Source organism: Microcaecilia unicolor, chromosome 8 (assembly GCF_901765095.1).
Source record: "Microcaecilia unicolor chromosome 8, aMicUni1.1, whole genome shotgun sequence".
NCBI classification, from domain to species: Eukaryota; Metazoa; Chordata; class Amphibia; order Gymnophiona; family Siphonopidae; genus Microcaecilia; species Microcaecilia unicolor.
The window spans coordinates 30,590,042-30,614,352 of NC_044038.1; the positions used below are offsets into that span (position 1 = coordinate 30,590,042).

The window sequence follows — 24,311 nt, forward strand, 5'->3', positions numbered from 1 at the left end:
TTAGATCTACAGCTTCCCGCTCCACAGTTCCTACCCTATGGAATAAACTTTCCTGAGAGCTAAGATATAAGCAGAATTATACTTTTAGGAAGATCAAAGACAGTTATGTAGTCTTTGTAAGCCGCTGACCATCTAATAGCTTTGCATTAAATTTCCCAAACTTATGGCCATAATAAGCACTGTACAACCAAAATTATGAATTTGGTTCAAAAACAAGGCAAACATTTATACAAGTAGCAATGAGAAAGGGGGTTATAAACAAACTGTTATGGAGATCAGTTAGATCAGAGGTTAACCAGTGATGGTTCATAAATGTTCTTTATCTTCACATAAAGGTTCTGTTACGTTTGAGCTATAAGTTGTATTTTGACTGACTTCATACATCAATAAAAATATTTATAAAAATAAAAATAAAAAAACAAGTAGCAATGAAATTGAACCACACACTTATAGCAGTGATTTTTATTGATGACAAGGCATAACCATAGCAAACATAAAAATTGAATAATAAAATGTGTAAAGTTGCATAAGAAAATAGACTGCCATCATTCAGTAATTTTATAAAATAATCCCCCTTTCACCCACTAACACAGTCCCCTCCCCTCAATCAGCAACAGAAATGCTTTTAAAGTAAACAGAGTACAATGTACATTATCTTATTTGTATACTCAAGTCTGAGCACCAGAAAGGAAAGAAAATTTAACAAGTAAGGTATAATTTCTCCTTCATTTGTTGTAATGACAATCCTCTCCTCTAATATTGTGGAAGTCTGCCCCTTTATATTAGGTTAGATCAGATACAAACTGCCTCCTGGAAGTCCTGGACTATAGATCTGCCCACTAGGTGTCACCACTGTATGATAACTTTCTCTAAGGCAGTAGTTCTCAAACCTCAAAGGAAAACAAAGTAGGGGCAGACAAATAGTCTTCCATTTATGTCCATAAAGGGAAGGGAAAGGTAAATGGGACTTGATATACTACTTTTCTGTGGTATTTTGCAACTACATTCAATGCGGTTTACATATATACAGGTACTTATTTTGTACCTGGGGCAATGGAGGGTTAAGTGACTTGTCCAGAGTCACAAGGAGCTGCAGTGGGAATCGAACCCAGTTCCCCATGATCAAAGTCCACTGCACTAACCACTAGGCTACTCCTCCACTAAGGATCAAATGTTTACAGAAGCTCCAAACTGTAAAAAGACTCGACACAAAAAAGTTTCAGCATAAAGCACCTGTTTCAGGAGTCATAAATATTTTTGGATTACTTCTCTGTTGCTGCTAATGGTTCACATAGGGAATCAACAGATGCTTCTACAGTGAAGTGTTGTATAAGTTACCACCCAAAGGGCTAAATAGCTGAGAGAAACTTTGGGTACATCTACTAAGCCAATTAGTAGGTAAGATCTAATTGCTCCTTATTTCTTAAAACTATTATGCAATATGCACTGCTTTACTTTCTGTGGACTATTACTATTCAGAATTGTAGAATATGTGGTGGCAGGTTTTCTTCTTAAATTTCCTCTAATACACACGTTAAATTGAATTATATAAGCTCTTTGGAGAAGAAGTAATTTTTCTTTTTGTGCAGCATAACACACCTTGCCAGCTCTTGTTAGATGATGGTGATAACAGTTTTGAAATAATTGAACAAGTCTGTAATGCTATGTATGACGTTAGATGATGTAAATTTACTTTGAAATTTTCACAATTTTTTTTTTTTAAGGAATAACGTCTGTTGAAGACCAAAGTACAGTAAATGGACCTGTGCAGTTAGTCAATGTGAAAACCATGTATAGAAATTCTTGTTTTAGTGAAGACCAGATGTCTAAACCAATAAAATCATATACAGCTGACTTTGTTCGCCAGCTGTTGATAGGCCTCCCAACACAAGCCTTGGGGCTGACTCTCTGCAGTTTCATCAGTGCTTTGGGCGTGGATGTTATTGCCCAAGTGGAGGCTAAGGACTTTGGTGCTGAAAGCAAAGTTTCTGTGGATGACCTCTGTAAGAAAGCAGTTGAACACAATATCCAAATTGGCAGGTTTTCACAGTTGGTTATGAACCGGGCTACAGTATTGGCCAGTTCATATGACACTGCCTGGAAGAAACATGACTTGGTGCGCAGGCTGGAAACTAATATAGCGTCATGCAAGACAAGCCTTCAGCGTGTGCAATTGCACATTGCTATGTTTCAGGTAAGACCAGGTGCCCTTAATCCATTAAAATCTAGATTTTTCACTGTTTCCTGACTTCTCCAGAGAAACTCAGCAGAAAAGGAAACGATTTCTCATGATGAAAACAGCTGTTACTCAAGCAGGGGGGACCTTTTTATCTGAGGTACCCCTGCAAGTGTATTATTAAGCTTGATAATGTAAAATATACCTTTACCGATCTGCTTCAACTCTCCAAACTAATCGCTTCTAAGACGACAACGGCAGTAATTTAATCACCTAGTCCTGCGCGGATAGCTATTTTCCTTTTTGTATTAATGATTTCTTTTTAGATTCCTCTGGTTTAAGTTTTGGATCCCCTTGCTGATGGACTTGAGTGAATTTTGAAATATTATGGATATAATATGTGTGTTTTTCCTTTTATATTATGGAATATTTCACTTTCTGTCAGGATGTTATGCCTGAAAATATATTGTAAAATAAAAATAACAAAAAATCTAGAATTTCCTAGAGATGTTGAATTCAGGCTGTGGTTTTTCTTTCAGAAAATAAATTTTTTTGTGATTAACTTTGAAATGTTGGGTTGATAACTTTTAAAAAGATCAAAGAGAGAATCCAGCTTCTGATAGACTTCACTTGTAAACCTTTCAAATGTCTTACAAATTGACTTTCACATCTTCATAATTCATTTTCTTAATAAGAGTATATCCTTGAGAGAGCAACACATGAAATGAAATTTTTAACTTGTTTATTTTTTGCTCCTAAACAAGTGGCAACATGAAGATCTCCTGATCGGCAGACCACAAACTTTGTCTGTTGCTCCTCCACTGCGTTCTGCTATTTTAGCCAATATGAAAAAGAAACTGCATGCACTCAACCAGATTGAAGCTTCGGTTGCAACAGTTCAGGTAGTACATCATATGTTGGTTCTGAATGTGGTTTAAATATGAAAATGTACAATAAAACTTGCTGATTAATAAAAATATATATCTGAGGGATATTTGTAGTATTAATACTTGGTCACTGTTATCATAGTAATAGCAAATATTCTGTCAGGTGTTTGGAAAATGTAGAATTAGGTTTTCAAGTTATGCATATTCCTGACGTTTATTGGATTAATGAATCGGAAAAAGATGAATGGATCAGTCAGAATGGCCAGTACAGGATTTTCTGGTGTATGTCAATATTGTGGGAAATATGTGTATCCAGAAAAGGTAGAAATCCTCTTCTGAAAGTAGAATTGGTAAATGCCTGGAAAGCCTAGTAGTTAGAGTCCAAAAAAAGGTGAAAACCAAGGCTTCCACATACCAGTGCAAGTGAACTAAGGTGAGAGGGATAAACCACCAAGATGATCTGATGTGGTAAAAAAAAAAAGATGTTTTATTGATTGCCGAATATACAGTCTTGCTCAAAACACATGTTCAATAACACAGTCCCAGACACTCAAAAAAGGCAGGTTTTGGCTATACACCCTTCATCAAGAGTTGACTTTAAACACATGAATAGAAACATGTAAGTTATTGAAAAATGTATCCCAGTGGTGAATGAGTGTACATATATCTTTGTGAAAAACCTTATTTAAGTACCAGGGACCCACTGAAGATTGAAAAATAGTGTGCTTTTGCCAAAGTGAACCATGCTGATGACTAAACTTAAAAAGTGAAATAGGAATAAATATTGTTTATTTATATGTGGAAAATGTGAATTGTGCTGAGTACTAAACTTAAGTAAAATATTCATAAATAACGTTTGTTGTATGTGTACTTATTGGAAAAGCCCAAAGTGAAAAATACAGGCAGATGTAGTGAAGACAGATGTGATGTAAACGCTACCGCTAAAGTGAATACCTGCTGCTTGACCTGTTATCAGAAATTCCAAAAAGCCAAAACAAATGACAGAAGAGAAACCTGAAAAGACTGTATAATAATCAATACCAATTAGAACAAAACAGAAAAATAGTGACAGAGTAGAAAAAGAGAAATATCCAAACATATCTGAAATTGACTGCACACCACCTAAATACAGGTAATCTATACCCAAATTAGCTACAGGGGAGGAATAAATCCATAATCATATTCACCACTGAGGTAAATTTTCAATAAAACATCTTTTTTTTTTTTACCACACCAGATCATCTTGGTGGTTTATCCAGTCCAGTGGGCTGCATGGCATTTAGCGCACACTAATCAGCATGCAATAAATCCATTAACATACTTTTTAATAAAAGGACCCCTTAGCTTGTAGAACCTCCAGCAACAGAAAATGGCATGTAACTCACCTTGAGCTTCTACTGAAAAATGTGTGAGCTAAACCCAAACAAAATAAGGGACCTATGTAATAGTTTAATATGCACATTAAGATCCTTTTGTACATGCTATGCAATGAGGCCTTAATTTATGTGTTAAGATGGCTCCCGTGACATTAATGTGTGAGCTTTAGAGTTGGGGCTGAGGTAGTCATACTGAAATGTGGTTTTACTCATGCCTGTAGAAAATAGTGTGCTTTCCACTCCCCCTGCTTTCCATGAATTCAAAGTCAGAAAATTTTGCACCTGATTTGTAAGAAGAGTTAAACTTTTTATGAGGGCCTAATGCTTCGGAAACCCCCCAGTGTTAATTGGACTGAAGTGAAAGGATCGGTTAAGGGATTTCTGTATTCCTTTCTGGCCTGCATCACAAGTGTCACTGGCTTGGAAGGGAGGGGAGGGAAATCTCCCTGTGATAAGTAGTTTTCTCACTTTGGGATAGCTATCACTGGGAATTTCCTGAGGAGGAATATGCACAATATAGTGATGGTAATTTTATAACAAGTTGGAAGTCAAGAAGGGGCCTATTTCATAAAGGCCTTTGTGCCTTTATAAAATATAAGGGGGTGAACTGGTAGCAATCATGGTATGGACATTTGCACCTGCTCTGTATAAAGTGTGCTCATAAATTGCAACTCTGCCCAAATTTGGTTCCAGAACATGCCTACACACTGTTCCAAAAACGTATGTGCTACCTTAGCATTATGCATACTTCAATGTGCATAACCCATGGATTAATTTTATAAAGCCTTTCTATGTGTAAAAAACAGGGTTGTATGCACAAAACAAATTATAAATTACCCCCACTGTGGACCTACGTCTGCTACTTGGAATCACTAAAATGTAATGCATAGCATGTGAAATTTTTAGTGAGTCACACTTTTTGGTATTTTTTTCTTTGCTCTTTTGTGTATTTGTGAGTTGTATTGCAGGAGCCTCTAAGTGCATTTGTACTTTGAGGCCTAGAGCTTAATGCTTTAAACTAGAAATAGGAAAAAAAATGATTCCAGTTAATTCTCTTTAAAACTTTCAAAGCAAGCAGGGCCAGTGCTAGCTGAAAGCTTATTTTCATGTTTATAATACAATAGTATTACACACCACCTTAAGAATAAAAAGAAAAAAAACTTGTTAAACTGTTCCCTATATTTATCCTGAGCTCTGAGAGTCATGTTTCTGGTGCTCTGCTAATCATCATAGGTCTGCTCTGAGATTGTATCCCTTAATTTGAGCAGAGGTTTAGAGCACTGCCATTTCAAGAATTTCATTAGCATGTAAAGCTCTCTTTGTACTATAGGAGAAACTATCAGGGCTAGAAGCAAGCATTGAGCAACGCCTAAAGTGGGCAGGAGGAGCTAACCCTGCTTTGGCACCAGTCCTGCAAGATTTTGAGACCACAATTACAGAAAGAAGGAACCTTGTCCTTAAAGAAAGTCAAAGAACGAGCCAGGTTTGTAATTGTGTTTTTGCTTTATTTTCTGCTTTGAGTTGCTACATTTATATGGAATTTAGTTTTATAAATTCAGAATAATAAAGCATAGATTTCTGTCTTATAGTAAATATTTGCCATTACAATAAAGGGAATGTTTGACTTTTAAATTTGAAGGTTGGAATATGTTCAGATACAGATCAATAAAAGCATTCTTTCAAAGCAGGTTGTTTGAGGGTATTGGGCACAACTATGTCTTGCAGCAGAACAGAAATAACTGGAGAAAATTTGGGTTGGCATAAAAACATTCTGGCAAATGTAAAAATGGCAAAACAAAAGTGCCACATTCTGAGCTGCTATCAAAGTGTATGATAAGAAAAGTTACCTGATATTTTTGTCACTATCAACAGTAGAATCCAACATGCTGCTCCTAACGGGATTAATTTTAGAATGGGAGTCCTAGGTGAAAGGTCCAAAAGGTGCTGCCTTACAAAAGCAACATAGGAGCTTGTGTGCCTTTATAAATTGGGATCCTGCAATGACTCTAGTAGTGCACAAGTGCTCTTGCACAAATTCATGCCTATTTGGAAAAGGTTGTAAGGGTGTTTATCCATCCCCTATATATGTATATGCTTTGTATAAAATATGTGTAACTCACAACTGCCCCAGGTCATTCCAAGCTACATTCCCGGGAGCTCCCCTGAGCAGTGTACATATAAGTATGAATCACCTTGTTGTCACATGTACTTATGCGTGTATTGAAGTGCAGTTTTATAAAAGCCTTGTTCTCGTATAAAACATGGTTTATATGTGGAAAATACTTTATAAAATTACCTGTATGGTATGCAGTAGGTTAGTTGCTCAAATCTTGTTCCGAGTTTGAAACCTGTAATATATAGAGAGAGATTTTTCCTGGGGCTTTTTGTTTGTTTTTCATTGATACTGAGTCAGTTATTCATGCCTTCTGAATTTACATCTTTTCCTCCTGTCTTAGGTTACTTTCCTCTGTAGCAATATCATTCACTTTGAAAGTTTACGCACCCGAACTGCAGAAACTTTAAACCTTGATGCTGGTTTATTTGAACTGATCAAACGCTGTCAACAGATGTGCTCATTTGCATCACAATTCAATAGCTCAGTATCTGATCTAGAGCTTCGACTGCTTAAGAGAGTGGTGAGTATGATTTATATGTACTCTGGGTAGATGAGGGGGAAGGTGTCTCAGAGGCATAAATACACAGACCTCAAGGTACCATTGTGCTTAAAATTCAAGAAATTAGTTTTTATAAATATAAGAACTGGGAGCATCTCCAATTTCTAAGAGGTCATCTGAAAATTAAATTAAGCTACTAAAGATAACTTTTGTATGTGTTGTGGGTTGATTCCTTCAGATTTTTTTTAGTCTTTTATTTTGCATCTTGATTTGTTAGGTGGCAATTAGAATTTTTTTTTTTAAATTATTGGAAGAATATAATTAAAGGAAATTCAAAACAATTACAATTCATAAGTGTTTACAGATCTTGCAGAACACCATAGCCAGAGTCCTTTGTCGAGCAAAACATCACGATAATGTTACTCCCCTTCTCAAGCACATGCATTGGCTTCCAATAGTCTAGAATTAAATTTAAAATTTTGACTCTTGCACATACTACAGTAACAAACCAGATTATCTATCATCTTTGATCTGTATACTCCATCATGTACTCTCCATTCTCTTATTGACAAGAGACATTTTACCTCACCCATCTAAAGCCAGATGGGAGTTGACCAGATTGAGTGCTTTTTATTTCCTGACTTGTGGAACTCCCTGCCCCAGTATCTAATTAGAGAAATCGTATATTGCCCTGAAAACTCACCTGTTTCAGATAGCTTTTGAGAATTATTGAACGATTAGACCTTCAGTTTGGGGGACTCCAGTCTAAAGAGCACTTAGGATTGTTGTATGAATGGTTTTATTACATTGGTTAACATTTCTTGTATGTATGTGTCTTTCTTGTCAATTTTTATGGCATTCTGTTTCTTAGTATTTTACTTATTTTAAATGTTAAACTCTGTAAACCGCTTCAACTCATACTCGAAAGAGGTGGTATATCGAGTGAACAAACGATTTATCTGTTTCTCTTGTTTAAGCTTGATGAATACATTGTGTTCTTTGACAAACTTATATAGTAATTTCAGCTGCTAGCATGGTTTCGTAAAGAGGGGGTTAGTGTATTTTCACAAAATCAGCAACTAAGCAAGATTTAACAGTTCTTCATATCTTGTTTATAAATGGTAAGCAAAAAATAAAACTTTTTTTTTTTTTTTTTTTACAGGGCACAAATATTGAACATCCAATTGGAAGTCCTGAGTGGCTTCTTTCAGCTCACAAACAATTAAGCCAAGATATGTCTACTCAGAGGACAGTTCAAGCAGATAAGGAGCAGCAATTAGAAGCTGTGTGTGAAACCATCCAGAATTTAGTAGATAGCATCAAAACTGTGCTGACTGGACATAACAGACAACTGGGAGATGTCAAGCATTTGCTTAAAGCAATGGCCAAGGTAATAATTATAAGCACTTCTGAGTGATTTGTTTTTTGAAAGGGTACATTTTAAAAATTGTCACCTTTTCCTATATCCTTTGGTATTTGCTGCTAGCTCAGGCATTAGAGGAGCACTTTGGGACTGCTTCATGGCTGCCAAATGAGACTACTGGGAAGGTGGAGACACAAAAATAAGTATTTTGAGAAAATGTAACGCATGAGCAAGAAACCAAAAAAAAAAAAAAAACATTTTAAAAAAGAAAGTTGCGTCTTTTCCCACCCCCCGGTCAATAAAAACAAAAAGAGCAAACAGGTGACAAGGAAAAATAATTTTTAATCTTGGGTCTCAAAAGGTTTGACTGGTGCCAAAATTATTTCTAAATATTTTTTCTGCACTGGAAATAGAAATCCTTCATCCAAGGCTGAGATCTTTGGTATCGCTGTGGAGTGAATTGGATTTATTAGTTTGATATACCACTCAATACTAATGTGTCAGAGCTGTTTATGACCAAAAATATGCATTACACATCAATATATCCTGCAAATACTCTTAATGAAAAATTAAAAATACATCATACAATTATGAAAATTAACTAAGATGATGCTGAAATGAGTCTTCAGTACTTTACAAAAACCATAATATGAAGAACAATCAGAAAAACAATCTGGCCTGGATTGGCCGCTGTCGTGGACAGGATGCTGGGCTCGATGGACCCTTGGTCTTTTCCCAGTATGGCATTACTAATGTACTTATAATGCAACCATGAGTTCCATAAAGCTGGTCCGCTGTAAGAAAAAGCCCATCGTCAAGTCAAAGTTAGTCTAACAATGTCCAGACCAAGCAATTTGAGCAAACCTTTTTGAGAGGACCTTAGCTCACATAAAGGAGAATACCTGATTAACTTCTTAAATAAGTACTCAGAACTGTTCAAGTTCAGTGCTTTAAAAACAAGACTCAACATCTTGAATTCTATCCGTTTTTCAACAGGCAATCAGTATATTTCATACAGTTACTTTCTGCCACAGCTTTAAACATAAACATGCACCACCTGCTGGCCAAACTAGAGAAATACACTTCAAGAAATAAGTAATATCGTTTACAGGCTTACAGCAGAGATAAAGAGTATGACCCATCTTGGAATATTGACAGTTGTTAATAAAGAATCATGTCCCATTTCCAAAGGCTCTTGGTGCTTCTGTATTTTTCCGGACTTTTTTTGTACTTTGGACCCTCTCTGTACTGTTTTCTGGCATAGGAAGATGAACAGTATAATGACTATTCATTTTTAAGAAAGAAGTTGGGAGGGCTGTTTATTTTACTTGGTCCCCACTGTTTCCTAGTTGGTCTGATCATAATAGCTCAGGTCAATGGTATGTTTGCTATTCATTGTTGTTGATGTGGTTAACTGTTGCCTGGAAGCTTGGTTAGAGTATATTGAATAAGGAGAACCGAGGCACCAGCCTCAAGGAGACAGAGAGCCTGCTTCTTAGTTTTGTTTTGGCTTTTTCCTATCTCTATTTGCTGACAGAGGGGTATAACCACTTGTATGGACTGGTCTGGTAAGACTTGAGGAATGAAAACTAACAATATAAGTTTAAAATTAAACTTCATAGAGAATTTGTGCACTTGGGGATAATTCTTCGGCATCTGTGCCTTTATAAAATAGGCAAATATATAATATGTGCTTTGGGGGGGTGCATTTCATACAGGTGCCTTGTGTTTGAAATTATCCACATGTGACACTGCATAACCTTGTCACTGCTTGGAAACAGTTTGTACTGGGTACAATAAGAATGAGTTTGCTTAGTATTTAAAAAATAATAATAATAATAAGCGGTGCAGTATTTGATAAGCCTGTAGGGTTTCCTGTCTCTACTTAACAAAATGATGAAGAAAACTTGATTTATAATTGAATACGCCTTTTAGATACAGCAGGGACGCCAAATTGCCTTTTTCATTGGCTGACTTGGGTGAGATGTGTCACAAGTGGAAGTGCTTGTATCAAAATACAGAGTGATAACATTAAAGAATTAAAAAAAGACATGGTTTGGATCTTGACCCTACATTATGTATGTACAATACCCACTGAAACCAGATGTTTATTTAAAAAAAAAAAAAAGGGCAAAAAATACAACATTAAAAAAAATAAAACTTTAAGGGGTCATTTACTAACAGCTAACACATGCCAATTGCTAACTTTCACTTTTTTAAGTCAGTGGAGTCCTTATTTATTCATATACTAATTTCTGGATGACATATTCAGCGATGTTGCACCTGCATCTTTAAAACGGGGTTTTTGGTTTTGTTTTTCCTTCATTTAGGATGAAGAGGCTGCTCTGGCAGATGGTGAAGATGTTCCCTATGAGAACAGTGTAAGGCAGTTCTTGGGTGAATATAAATTGTGGCAAGACAATATCCAGACTGTTTTGTTTACATTAGTACAGGCTATGGGTCAAGTGCGCAGTCAGGAGTATGTGGAAATGCTGCAGGAGATCACTCCTACTTTGAAAGAACTGAAAATGCAAAGTCAGAGGTAATATTTTTAACTTTTATGGGCATAGTAAAAACCAATGTTTCTGATAATAATTTTCAACATACAAATGATTGTGGTCTGTTATTATCTTTTTAGTATCTACAACAATCTAGTGGGTTTTGCATCTCCTCTGGTCACTGATGCTTCCAATGAATGTACAAGTCCAGCAGCATCAGCTACATATCCGCCCAGCTTTGCCGCAGGTAATGGGGCTTTAGAAAAAAATGTGTGTGTGTGTGTATATATAGATATAGATTTATATAGGGGACTTTGAGTGAAAAGAAGTTTAATCTTGTACAATATCGTGTGTCTCTTATAAATAAAAAGTATCAAAGTATTTTAAATGAGAACGTGCTGGTGCACTGAAAATGGTATCAAAGAGTTAGATTTATCCAAATTCCCTTAATTTTAAGTTAAAAAGTTTTCCAAACAAGACTGGCATTGCTGTGTTAGCATGGGTGTAAAGGTAAGGAATAGTGTACTAAATGAATATGTATGCTTATATACTGGTAGTAAATATGCACGGTGCACACCAAATGATTTTAAAATAGTATTCCCACAGACCTGAGGTGCTTCTCTTCAGGTCTCTAAACTCCAGGCTTAAATAAAAAAGAAAAGGTAACTTGGCCAGAGCAGGTAATTTTTGTTTAATGAAGGATAACAACTGCTGAGAACTGGGCAAAATTAAGTTTACAGTTTATTTAAACTTTATATACCGTCTCCTTACCATATAAATTGAAGCAATTTACAATAACAAGCTATATATTTTTAAAAAATGAAAGGAACTCCATAAAAATTATTATAATATTTTTTTCAAGTAAAAGGACTGGCTTCAGATTAATGCTATGTTTTAAAACAGTTTTTATATTGAGAAATTGGACAGTGGATTTACAGATGAACAAATATACATCAAAGAAGGAAACTATTTCCCACTATTTGTAGTTTTACATGACAATCCCTCCCCCCCCCCCCCCCCCCCCCCCCCAAGAGACTGGCTATGACCACCCAGGAATAGAAGGATTCCCCTACAGATTACTGTATCCCATGACCTCTCCGAGAGCTACCAGGAGAATCAGGCCTTAGAAAATAAGGGGCACCAGCTTCTGTCTACCAAACAACCTCCCCAGTGAGGCACTATCCCTTTCTAAGAAGGCAATCTGGCAATTTCATTTTGTCTGCTGAGCCAGCTATTATCTCTTCCTTTTGCCTCAGTCAGTGGAATGCTTTAGCACTCCAGGCACGCCAAGATCAGCAAGTGGTTCCTTCCAGGCAGGGAAACATATTGGGGCCAGGAAGGACTCAAAGCAGAACCTGAAGTGATGCTGAAGCAGGACACCCAGGAAGTTTGTTTTTTTTTAATGTGTTTTTCATGTATCACAAGTCTTATTTGGCCATAAAGACACTCCAGGAAGTTTCATTATGTGTAGAGAGCAGAGAGCCAGCTCTGCAGGCTTTTCTCACAATTGCTTCCCTATCTGGGAGGGAGTGAAGAGAGGAGCTCTGAGATGTGACATCACCTGTTGACATATAAACTCAGTAGAGAACTTCTGTAATTTGTATTCTGTAAGCTGCTGCAAGAATTTAACTTATTCATCTGACACTTTTGGATGTCACTGTTGCTTTGTTGCCCATTGTGTTACAATTGGGATTTTTAAATAAGAATGACCCCTAATGTAGACAGACAGTTGAAACAAAGCCACTGTTGGGTCCTTTTTATATATTTTTTTTTCTTACATTTGTACCCCGCGCTTTCCCACTCATAGCAGGCTCAGTGCGGCTTACATATTATATACAGGTACTTATTTGTACCTGGGGCAATGGAGGGTTAAGTGACTTGCCCAGAGTCACAAGGAGCTGCCTGTGCCTGCAGTGGGAATTGAACCCAGTTCCCCAGGACTCTAACCACTAGGCCACTCCTCCTCCCTTTGTACCATCCTATGCTAATAAAGATTTCATGTGACAACCTTTTTTGTTTTTGCTTCTTTGCTCTGGACTGTTTTCTGATCGTAGGACAAAGATTTGCCCACTTCTGGGTTTTCTGTTTCTCCAGGATAAGTGTGACTAATGTGTGTGTTTTTGAAGTAGATTAGCCAAAGATTTGAAAATGATTCCTGATATGTCATAGAGTAAACAATTCTAGGATCTAATTTTCTATGTCCACATAGTCTGGCTCATTGTCAAAAGACAAATTGCTGCACATGCATAGGCTTGCTGACATTCCCAGTAATAGAATTTTACATTTGAGAACACAAGCCATCTTCTCTCAGATAGCAGGAAAATAAGTTTTATGATTATTTTTATCTTGTTATAAAAATTGTCAGATACCTTTTCTGTGTTTAACAAGATCTTTTCTGCAATATCTGCTGGGAGATGCAAAGATAGATAAAGTAAGACTTGTTACTTGCATTTTGATTGCAAATCCATGGGCACACACTATGGGGCTCATTTTCAAAGCACTTAGACTTACAAAATTCCGTAGTAACCTATGGACCTTTGTAAGTCTTAAGTACTTTGAAAATATGCCTCCATATGTACTTAATTTTCTCAGAGAAATAACTTTGATAGGAACCAGGTATCTGTATTCATAATGATTTTATATGATTAACTGGCATTCATTGCATAAGTCATTAGCTATTAAAATCCCCAGCTGCTTAACTTTGTGCTGGATTATCTGAAGGTTCAGCCAAAAGTTTTATCCAAATAGAAGACAGAGGGCTGGGGGTGAGGATAAAAGCAACCTGCTTAGAACCAGTTACTTTATCCAGTTAATCTTTATCTGGGTAAATAGGACCACATAAATAGCTGCCCTGTCTTAAATAATCAGTTCGTTTAGAACCGCAGACTGCATAGTTAGCTGTCTGACATTAAAGGAGTAATTTTTATAACGGCCTTTGTGTATATATGCTTTTAAAGGGGCCTTGGATTTGATATAGCACTTTTATATGGTACAACCAAGATAGATAAACACACCAACCATTAGGCGGCTACTCAACTTTCCAGAGCAGGTCTCTTTAAAAAAAAATTAAATTATCCATGCATACAAGCCAGATGCATGATTGTATGGGCACAGTTTGTGCAAAACATGGGAAGCTTCATGAAGTACACACATAGATTATGAAATACGCACCTATATGTGTATTTCTGCCACATACATCTGCTTCTGGGGGAACATTTCCTTTTCCAAGGACAAGCACGTTTCTGTCTTTTCACAAGTGGGTGACGTTGATCTGTGTCGCCCGGTCTGGCATTTTGCCAAAGCTAAAAATAGAGCTTTGTGGAGCGTGAGCCACACTCCATCTCGCATGCGCGAGTGCCATCCCGCCTGTCATTCAAATGTGGTTTCCTCAGTTCTCTTTTTTTCTGCGTGAGAAGGTGCGCTTTTTTTTTTCTTTCAAAAACGCTGTGATTACCTCTGCCCACATAGTGATCAATTTTCTCAATTCCTTATAAAATTACTCTGAGTTACTTTTATCCAGGGCCCTGATGCTCAATAGTAAACGCAGGCACTTGAGACCGTTAGCACCATATTAGTGCCTGCATTTACCTGTGCAGAATGTTGAGAGGCTCGGAGCACGGGAACAAATGAGCGTGCTGACGAACAACACAAGTAGCATGCTAATGTAATTGAGCTCTTGTAAATGAGGTCATTTTGTATTCCTCCCCAATGCTCAGAAAAGAGCATCTGAAACAAAACTGCCTTACCACTGCAAAAACTAATTCCAGGTTGGAGCAGGCATTAAGTTGTTAGAAGAGAGGATTTCTCATACCTATATTTGCATTTCATTAACATTGAGCTTTAGGGCATTCTGTGCTGTTCTGGCGGTATTTTTACGTGCTATTTGGAAGAGCGCCAGAATTTTGACCATCGGGGCCCAGGAGATTTAAAATTAGGGAGATTCTTGATTTATTGCCAAGTGCTTGCTGCTGTGAAACAGGTACTATTTTCCCGGTGTGAAATTACAGGGAAGGTGATATTTGAGATTGACATGTTGTTTAGAATTAAAATGTATTGTGACAGATTTCATATTGATTGTGTAACTGCTACATTTCACAACTTAATCCCCCCCCCCCCCCCCCCCCTCCGTTTTATGTTTTGCAGTAGTATAGCCAGAAATTTATTATCTGGGTCCCACAAGGTTGATATGAGTATGCCTCCTCCAACATCCCTGCCCTCTTCCCTTCCCCCCCCCCCCCCCCCCCCCCCCAACAACCACCACCAATTGTATGTAGCTGATGGGGATCCTCAAGCCTACCAGCTTGAAGTCCAGAAATTGAGCTGGAGCACTGCCATGGTCATGAGTACACAAAAGTGCCAGCCTCTTGCAGCACTGTGAGCATGTTGAGAATTGGTGGTGAGCTAGCACTTCAGGCAATACGGAAGAACATAACCTAAGAACATAAGCGTTGCCATACTAGGACAGACCAAAGGGCCATCAAACTCAGTGTCCTGTTTCCAACAGTGGCTAATCCAGGTCACTGTCGAGATCACAGAACAGTAAAACAGATTTTATGCTGCTTATCCTACAAATAAGCAGTGGATTTTCCCAAGTCCATCTTAATAATGGCTTAATGAGGTGTTCAGCGCTGTGTGCATCTGGTAGCGCTATACAAATGTTAATAATAATAATTTTCCTTTATCCAAATCCTTCTTTAAACCCTGCTAAGCTAACTGCTTTTACCACATTCTCTGGCAACGAATTCCAGAGTTTAATTACACTTTGAGTGAAGAAATATTTTTTATGGTTTGTTTTAAATGTATTCATTGTGTGCCCCCCCCCCCCCCCCCCCCCCCATCCTAGTATTTTTGGAAAGAGTAAACAAGCAAGTCACATCTACCTGTTCCACTCCACTCATTATTTTATAGACCTCTATCATATTTCTCCTCAGCCGTCTCTTCTCCAAGCTGAAGAGCCCTAGCCATGTTAGCCTTTCTTCATAGGGAAGTCATCCCATTCCCTTTATCATTCTCATCGCCCTTCTCTCTACCTTTAATTCCCCTGTATCTTGAACTGCTGACAGCACGTCTTCAATAAGCAGCAAGGCTCCAGCTCTGCTTCCAGATGTTTTCAGCTGGGGGGTGGGGGAGTTGGGGTGCTTAGGAATCTCCTTCAGTATTGCAGACTGCTGGGGGGGGGGGGGGGGTTGGAAGCCTGAGCCAGAAGTAGAGGAGCCCAGTGCCCCACCCTGGCTACAGCCCTGTCTTATGTGCAATAAGGGGTTGATTTTTGTTCCAGTAGCAGCTTTTGTAGGCACCAACTGAAAGAGGACAAAAGGTTCAAGTAAAATTTAACATTTAGCAAATTGTAGTAATAGAGCAGCAAGCCAGGGAGTCATGGTTCTAATCTAGCTGCTTTGTGACCTTGAGTAAGTCGCTTTGTTCTTTTTTGCCTTTAGATTATAAGCCTTCTTGGGCCGGGAAGTATCCAGTTCTAACTTTCCTTGGTCTCAGATTTGAAATGACTAGTGATTAAATCTAAAATCCAAATCCAGTATGCATCCTTGGGGGAACTTTACATTGTCTGGTTAGATTGGAATCCTGCTTTATGTGCTGCATAAAACTGGCATTAATCTTCATTATGGATTTGAAGGAGTATTTTATACACCACTTCAGCAAAGCAAATGACTAAGTCATGTAGAAAAGGTTATGGAATGTTGTATGTGCCAAAACAAACAGCAACAACAACAAATACAGAGAGATATCGATATCTAAATATATAAACTAAAAAAAAAAAAACTATACAAAGCTTGCTTTCTGTATAACTGTCAAAACTAGGCCAATTTCAATAAAATTTGGGATGTACTATCCTGAATAAATTTGCAGTAAGCCTTCATCAGATGTTCAAAAGGGCTCTCATTGACATGCATACATGCTTCGAGTCATTTTCTCCACTGATCAACTGCAGCATCAATGACACTTCTGACTCAGATTGGCCCACACCTCAGCCAGATGCTGCTTGAGGTCATGTGTGTTGCAAATCGACTTTTCATAAGTGCATAAGACCCCCAAATCCTGTAATCAACAGAGTTCATGCCTGGACTGTTAGAGGGCCACAAGTTCATCAAAACGGAATTTAGAGTCATTCTCTGTAGCAGCTGGATGGTTTCACGAACACAATGAGCAGGTGTACCATCTTGCTGAAACATATAAATGTTGCTAGCAATATGTTGAATGGCCAGTAGCAGTTGCTGTGATATTAATCATGAGTATTATCATGAAGTATTACTCTTTGCACCTGGGTTGATAGAGAGCTTCATGCATCCCATTTTGGTCACTCCAGTGAAGACCATGATCAATTTGCTGAATGTTGAGCACATAAGCAGAAGATGATCAGTAGCAGTATCGCACACGTCTTCACTGCAATCTGTGCGTAAAGTATCATTTTCATAGGTGGCTTAACTGTGAGAAATTTCTCATCTGTATACCAAATGAAATCGACAATGTGGGAAAACTTGCGGAGGAATTGCTTGGACTGTGTCATACAAGGAATGTGATTATTCTTGGTTAGTTGTTGCGCTCGCCTCCACTTAAAGATACCATAGGTCAAGATCAGTGTGGATGATTTGAAACACCATTGACTGAGAAATACCAGTGGTATCTGAATTCTGCATTACATACTTAGTTCTGCAAAATTGTAGAGATTTGGAAAAGGAAGTGACCTAGTGGTTGAAGCAATGGGAGGGAAACCCACTTCTGCCACTGACACTAAGTCACTTTAGGCAAGTCACTTTTATCTCCCTTCCCTTCAGGGACATATTGTACTTATATATTTATCAGTGTACAGTGTTGCATGTCTCCAGTAGTGTAGTGAAAATAAGGGAAATGGGACTTGATATACCGCCTTTCTGTGGTTTTTGCAACTACATTCAAAGCGGTTTACATATATTCAGGTACTTATTTTGTACCAGGGGCAATGGAGGGTTAAGTGACTTGCCCAGAGTCACAAGGAGCTGCAGTGGGAATCAGATTCAGTTCCCCATGATCAAAGTCCACTGCACTAACCACTAGGCTACTCCCTCCTCCTCCTATAAAGCAAATTTTTTAAACATATTAAGTATATTCTATTTTTCCTGATTTTAATAGTGTGTATTTTTATTTTAATAGCAGTACGTAGCAACACAGGTCAGAAGACCCAGCCTGAGGTCATGTCACAGAATGCAAAAAAGCTGATTCAGAAAAATCTTGCACCATCAGCAGATACTCCACCAAGTACAGTTCCAGGAACAGGCAAGAATGTTGCCTGTAGTCCAAAGAAGGCGGTCAGGGATCCTAAAACTGGAAAAGGTAAATTGAGAATGATTAGTGTGTTCTATCCCTGTAGAACTCCTGGTGACATACCTGCAATTGATTTATTTTCTGTAAGCTTCTTAGTGTTTCGCAACCCTGTCCTGGCTGCACACCTGACCAAGCTTGTTTTCAGGCTATCTGTAGTGCACATGTATGAGAGAAACCAGCCTGTTCATTGTGGCAATCATGAAAACCTTACTGGATAAATGTGCCTCCAGAACAGGGTTGGGAAACACTGGCTTGTCTGATACCTTCTTGAGACCAGTTATTCTACTAGCCTCCACAAGCCTGACCTGCACAGTGCATTCCCCAAGTAATAACTATGAACAAAAAGAGGCTTATTCATTTAAAAGCAATGGGAGTAGTGTCTTGGCATAAAGAGCTGAAGTCTGAGGGTTAAAATTTTTATGTAGTTTAAAAAAATCTTATTTTGCACATAAAATAGAATTTTCATTGCAGAAATAGGCACGACCAGCGGATAATGTATACTTTGTTGCTACCTGGATGTTTCACCGCCACCTGAAACTCAATATGTCCAAAACTGAACTCCTTATCTTCCCTCCTAAACCAACCTCTCCCCTTCCCCCATTTTCTATTTCTGTCGACAATACGCTCATTCTTCCTGTCTCGTCTGCTCGCAACCTTGGGGTCATCTTCGACTTCTCCCTCTCCTTCTTGGCCCATATTCAACAGATTGCTAAAACATGTCATTTCTTCCTTTATAACATCGCCAGAATTCGCCCTTTCCTTTCTGAACACGCTATCAGAACCCTCATCCACACTCTCGTCACCTCTCGCTTAGACTACTGCAACTTGCTTCTCACAGGTCTTCCACTCAGCCATCTCTCTCCTCTTCAATCTGTTCAAAACTCTGCTGCACGACTAATATTTCGCCAAAGTCGTTATGCCCATATCACCCCTCTCCTGAAATCACTTCACTGGCTCCCTATCCGTTTCCGTATACAATTCAAGCTCCTCTTGTTGACCTATAAGTGCATTCACTCTGCAGCCCCTCACTACCTCTAAACCCTCATCTCTCCCTACACTCCTTCCCTAAAACTCCATTCACTGGGCAAATCTTTCCTAATTGCACCCTTCTCCTCCATCGCTAACTCCAGACTCCGCTCCTTCTATCTCGCTGCACCTTATGCCTGGACTAGGCTTCCTGAGCCATTACGTGTAGCTCCATCCCTCGCAGCCTTCAAATCCGGGCTAAAGGCCTACCTGTTTGATGCTGCTTTCGACTCCTAACTTGTAACTTTTATCTTATCCTTGTGTGTCCTTCTGTCTGTCCTTCCCTTATCCTTTTTGGTCCCGTCTGTTTGTCCTGATTTAGATTGTAAGCTCTTTTGAGCAGGGACTGTCTTTCTTCTTCATGTTCAATTGTAAAGCGCTGCGTATGACTGGTAGCGCTATAGAAGTGATTTATTGTAGTAGTAGTATTTGCACAGGCATTCCCTGGGACAAAGGTTGGGTGGAGCTGGGGCAGGGCCACAAGATACCTGTGTATGTTTTATAAAATATGCCCATATCTGCAGACATAGAAAAATTGCACATGCCTACAAGCAGTAGAAACTTTTGTGCAGGAGCCGTCGGGGAGGCTAGTCATAAGCACATATGTTGCCTTCATAAAATAGGTGCGATATATAAGCCTTCACATTCTAGGCACCCTGTTAAAGTACCTTGCATGTGTTCTCAGATGGATGAAATACCTTCACTAAGGACCATAGATAAAAATTCCTATATTTTTTCTACTGTCATCAATAAAGGTTACAATGACCAGGAAGCAGTGATATTCAAAGCTACTACCAGTGCACATTCTTTAGCTGAGCAGAGCACAGAGTGCCGTAGCTTTCTTCCACCCTCAGTTCCACATCAGAAATCCTTCCAGTCCCTGACAGCTCAAAGAACCTGTGCCTTACCTTGGGTTTGGTCCGTGCATTTACATGGCAATATTACTACAGCACTAAGAAAAGGGCTAACTGTAAAAATTGGTCAGATGTAACATAATGTTATACATATCTGTTTTTAGCTGTACAAGAAAGGAACTCGTATGCAGTTAGTGTGTGGAAGCGAGTCAAAGCCAAGTTAGAGGGCAGAGATGTGGATCCCAACAGGAGAATGTCTGTTGCTGAACAGGTGATTTTTTTTTTCTATGTATTTACTGATGGATCTGTTTTAGTGATTGTATCTCAGACTTGCCAAGTCTCCTGCTGTATACAGGAGATGCATACCCTTTTAGCAGGTAATCTCACACGTGCCTGCTCAGGCAGGGATTAATTGTAGTGGTTTACTGACAAAGGGGGGTGATGGTGGGAGTGGCACCAGACTGAGAAGGGCTCTGGAGGAGGAGCTAGATGGAGGGGAGGGGAAACAAGAGTGGTAATGTAGTATGTTGAGGGAGGCATGGTATACCTCTGATTTATTGCATAGTTGTTTTGTGCAATAAATCAGAAGTATGCTGCTATTTGTTAGGATTTATTAATCACCTTTATTAAGCGATTCACCCAAAGCAGTATACAGTAGGTACAGCTTGAGTAAAACAATAGTAAAATGACCAAATATAAGCAGAAATACAATCAGAGGTAAACTTGGCCTAGTAATAGAACTAACATGAAACAGTATTAAAAATGTAATAGAGTGGGGATAGGAGTTTGTGTGAAAAGAGGTGAATGTTGATTGAAGTGAGGTGGGTGAATTCTTGGTGGAGTAGCATAAAAGGAGATGAATATTGGGGAACTGTATGAGTTGCTGTGGAGGAGATGGGGTGACGTTTGTTGTCAGTTGCTCCAGGATATGTGTATTTTTCTGAATATGATGGGTGGGGGGAGGCTGGGATTAGGAGTGGGTGCTTTGTGACATGAAACTTTATCTGTCTATTTGTATTCCTCTAAAAAAACACCTAAGCAGATCACATACATAATAAAAACATTTATGTTTTATAGGTTGACTTTGTGATTAAGGAGGCAACTAATCTAGATAACTTGGCTCAGCTTTATGAAGGTTGGACAGCATGGGTATGAATGCGAAGACAACAGGTCAGTCTGGTTCAGCAAGGTCAGACATCCACCAGAATCAACTCGGCCTCAGGCATCCGCAGCCGCGCCACAGCTGGTGGCAATGCATTCTGGGGCTTAATCAGAGGTAACCTAGGAAATCCCAGTGCAGTGGGAAGTGAATCTCACAGGATGGCTGCACTCAGGGATATGCTAAACACAACGGTCTGCAAATCCCCTCAGGGTAAAGAGTGCAAGCTCACAGCTTGGATAACGCGATTGTCTTTCTGCTACAGAAGAACTACAGCAGCATCAGAATGGGGGTAGAAGTGCAGAAAGAAATTGGTATCCTAAGACCACAGAGTGATATGGAACTCTCTTCCATGGGACCCTGTGAACAATTCAGGAAATGCTAAACCCTGTTCAAAGAAAAAAAAAACAACAAAACTGGAGCCATTGAAAAAAATCACAGTGGAGGAGGATGCTTTCAGATCCTTGGGTTACTCTTGCTGTTCGGCAATGAAACTGCTAGAATTGACCAGCAAGTGTGGAAAAGGCAGGGAGATAATGACTTCGGGGGAAATGAACTGAAAGCAAAGAGCTGTACAACAGAAACACTACATTGGATGAACTTCTGAGAGGAAGAAACCCTTCCCCTCCCCCTTTATTCCTTCACCCATCCCTCCCATCCACTCCCACTTTGAGTTTGTAAAAAATTTGTGCAGTTAAGTACTTCAGATCTCTTCTGTTTCAGTCCTCATATTTCATTCTAGTCAAAGTAACAGCGTAGTTTCTGATTGGCGACTAGATAATCTTCCAAATGCACCCCAACTACTGGAAAGCTCAAGAATACCTAAAAGGCTACATGATCAACTGCAAAGTGTAATAATTTTGGTTAATTTTTTTGTATGTTATTTTCTGTAATTCTATCATGTACAGTTTCTGGAAGGATTGTGACTGTGCATTTGAAAGTAATGAAACAGGTATTTGATTTAATGTGCACTCTCTCTGCTTGCAGTGTGCATTTCTTTTGTAACTCAGAAATGTCCCGCCTATCTCATTCTACTGTGATTGCTGTAGTTTCTTTCATAAGAAGTAGCTAATCCAATGTAATCTTTTCCTTTAAGACAGCATAGACTATCTAGTAGAGTTTTACATTGTTTCTGACAGATAAACAATAAAGGGATGTTCTGGTGGAGGTAGACTTGACATTCTTTTTACTTTTGGAATTCAAGACTCTAAATTGAGTATGTTTGATTTTGCAACTCTCAGCACTTAGCATGATTTACCTATTGCTTTTCTGTTTACTATGGAACAGAATTACAATTAAAATTATAACTAGATTCCAAAGTTCAATGCGGATTACAATAAGATTATCCAGCAAACTTAAAACTGGGAATCAACATTAATTTATTATAATGAAATTTCAATATATCATCTAAATATCGGCTGAATAGATAAGTTTCTGGGGGGGGGGGTCCTAATTCTTAGTTTGTTTCCCACCTAATCATACGTGGCAAGGCATTCTAAATCCTAGCAGGCTGATAAGAAATCAGCAGAGCATGTTTATATTTTACCTGAGCAGTGGAAGGAAAATTTAAGCTTTAACTGAGTTTTAGAATGAAGACCTTTCCAGATGAGTCATTTATGCCAACACTGTTGATTCCTTCAAGAGCTATACCATAAATAACATTAAATACTAGCATACTAGCATGTATAATTAGAACAAAGTGTGTGCTTTCATAGGTAGCTAATGCAACCCTTTTAACAAAGGGGTTGCTCTTTCCCATTTGCTGACCTGACAGATCAGCCTAGCTGAAGTATTTTGTAATGTCTGTAATCTTTGACATCATATTTTTGAGCAGCCCACATGAAGCAGGTTACAATCATCCAATTGACGTATTACGAGAGCGTCACTAAACTAAATTGATTGAAAGGGAGAGCTTTCTGTGTCCTTCATAATTGTCTCAACTTCCAAAAAAATCTTTTTACTTAACGAATTGACATGACAATCAACAGATAGCATAGGATCAAATAATACCAAGCACCTTCCGTGCTGATTCATTTTTCAGATTCACATTTTTAAAGGGAGAAAGTTATTTATATGAGGTGGTGTCAGTGTACCTAGCCAAATCATTTTAATCTTGTCTGCAAGTGAATTTTCATTAGGGCAGTCCACATATAATTTGAAATAGCTAATTAGACATTTCAAATTATACCTATATGTAGCAGCACTACACATTTAGTCAGCTCCACTAAATATATAGGTATGTGTCCTGCTTATACACGTGAAAGGCAATTCTGTAACTGAGCATGTGCACAGAAAAGTGTCACATGCCATAAATGTTTTAGCACCTAACTGCAAGGTGGCATACATGTAGGCAGAATATGGAAGGGGCATGAGCAGGGCTGCCACTTAACATATATAACTTACAGAATACTGTGTTAGGCACATTGCATGCCATACTCACTTGCCCCCGCTTACACCTGCCATTGACCTGGCATAAATGGGTGTGTCTGCTTATTATTCTATAACAATCCAGGCATCCAGATGCCATTATAGATTAGGTACTCCCTGCACAGCATTAAGGGTGCCTATTTATAGAATTGCCACCATAATCTATAAGTGCCAATAATCAGCTACTACATGAAATGAGTTTTGCTGGGCCCCCAAGTTCTACTTGGTTTTCAGATGGCACAGTGAAATGTATAATCTAAATTGTGTTTATAGATCATAACATATATAAATACACCACTTTCAGAATGTCCCAGATGCCATCTTCAGTCAATGTATAATAATAGATTATATGTTAAGCATTATACATATAGGACCAAATTCTGTAAATGGTGCAGAAAAAAATGAATGTTAAGCACTGTAACAATCATATAACACAAATATGATGTAATCAGGATATGAATACCAGATACAATCCCCTCTCTTTGGACATCTTGCTGGAAATGAAGAGAGAAACAACTTGTTTTTTTTCTGCTATACTGTATCCCCACTCCAGCTTCATCCCTCTCCTCCCAATAGGTAGCTGGTGGGGGAGAGGGGAGGAGGGCCGCAGCCC

The 24,311-nt window shown here is 38.5% G+C and overlaps 1 protein-coding gene across 4 annotated transcripts in view; it reads left to right on the plus strand.

The window, feature by feature from the left end:
- SMG1 (SMG1 nonsense mediated mRNA decay associated PI3K related kinase) overlaps positions 1–22,438 on the plus strand; it is a 191,035-nt gene extending 168,597 nt beyond the window's left edge. For 3 of the 4 annotated variants that reach the window (XM_030212828.1, XM_030212830.1, XM_030212831.1), the window contains 10 exons: positions 1,725–2,194; positions 2,941–3,078; positions 5,770–5,922; positions 6,896–7,075; positions 8,217–8,444; positions 10,748–10,959; positions 11,056–11,162; positions 18,062–18,241; positions 20,277–20,383; positions 21,190–22,438. In XM_030212828.1, the coding sequence (XP_030068688.1) occupies positions 1,725–2,194; positions 2,941–3,078; positions 5,770–5,922; positions 6,896–7,075; positions 8,217–8,444; positions 10,748–10,959; positions 11,056–11,162; positions 18,062–18,241; positions 20,277–20,383; positions 21,190–21,267 (1,853 nt within the window). In that variant the 3' untranslated portion in view covers positions 21,268–22,438. The remainder of the gene's footprint in view (positions 1–1,724; positions 2,195–2,940; positions 3,079–5,769; positions 5,923–6,895; positions 7,076–8,216; positions 8,445–10,747; positions 10,960–11,055; positions 11,163–18,061; positions 18,242–20,276; positions 20,384–21,189) is intronic. The other variant, XM_030212829.1, reaches the window with a different exon arrangement.
- The last annotated feature ends 1,873 nt before the right edge of the window (positions 22,439–24,311 follow it).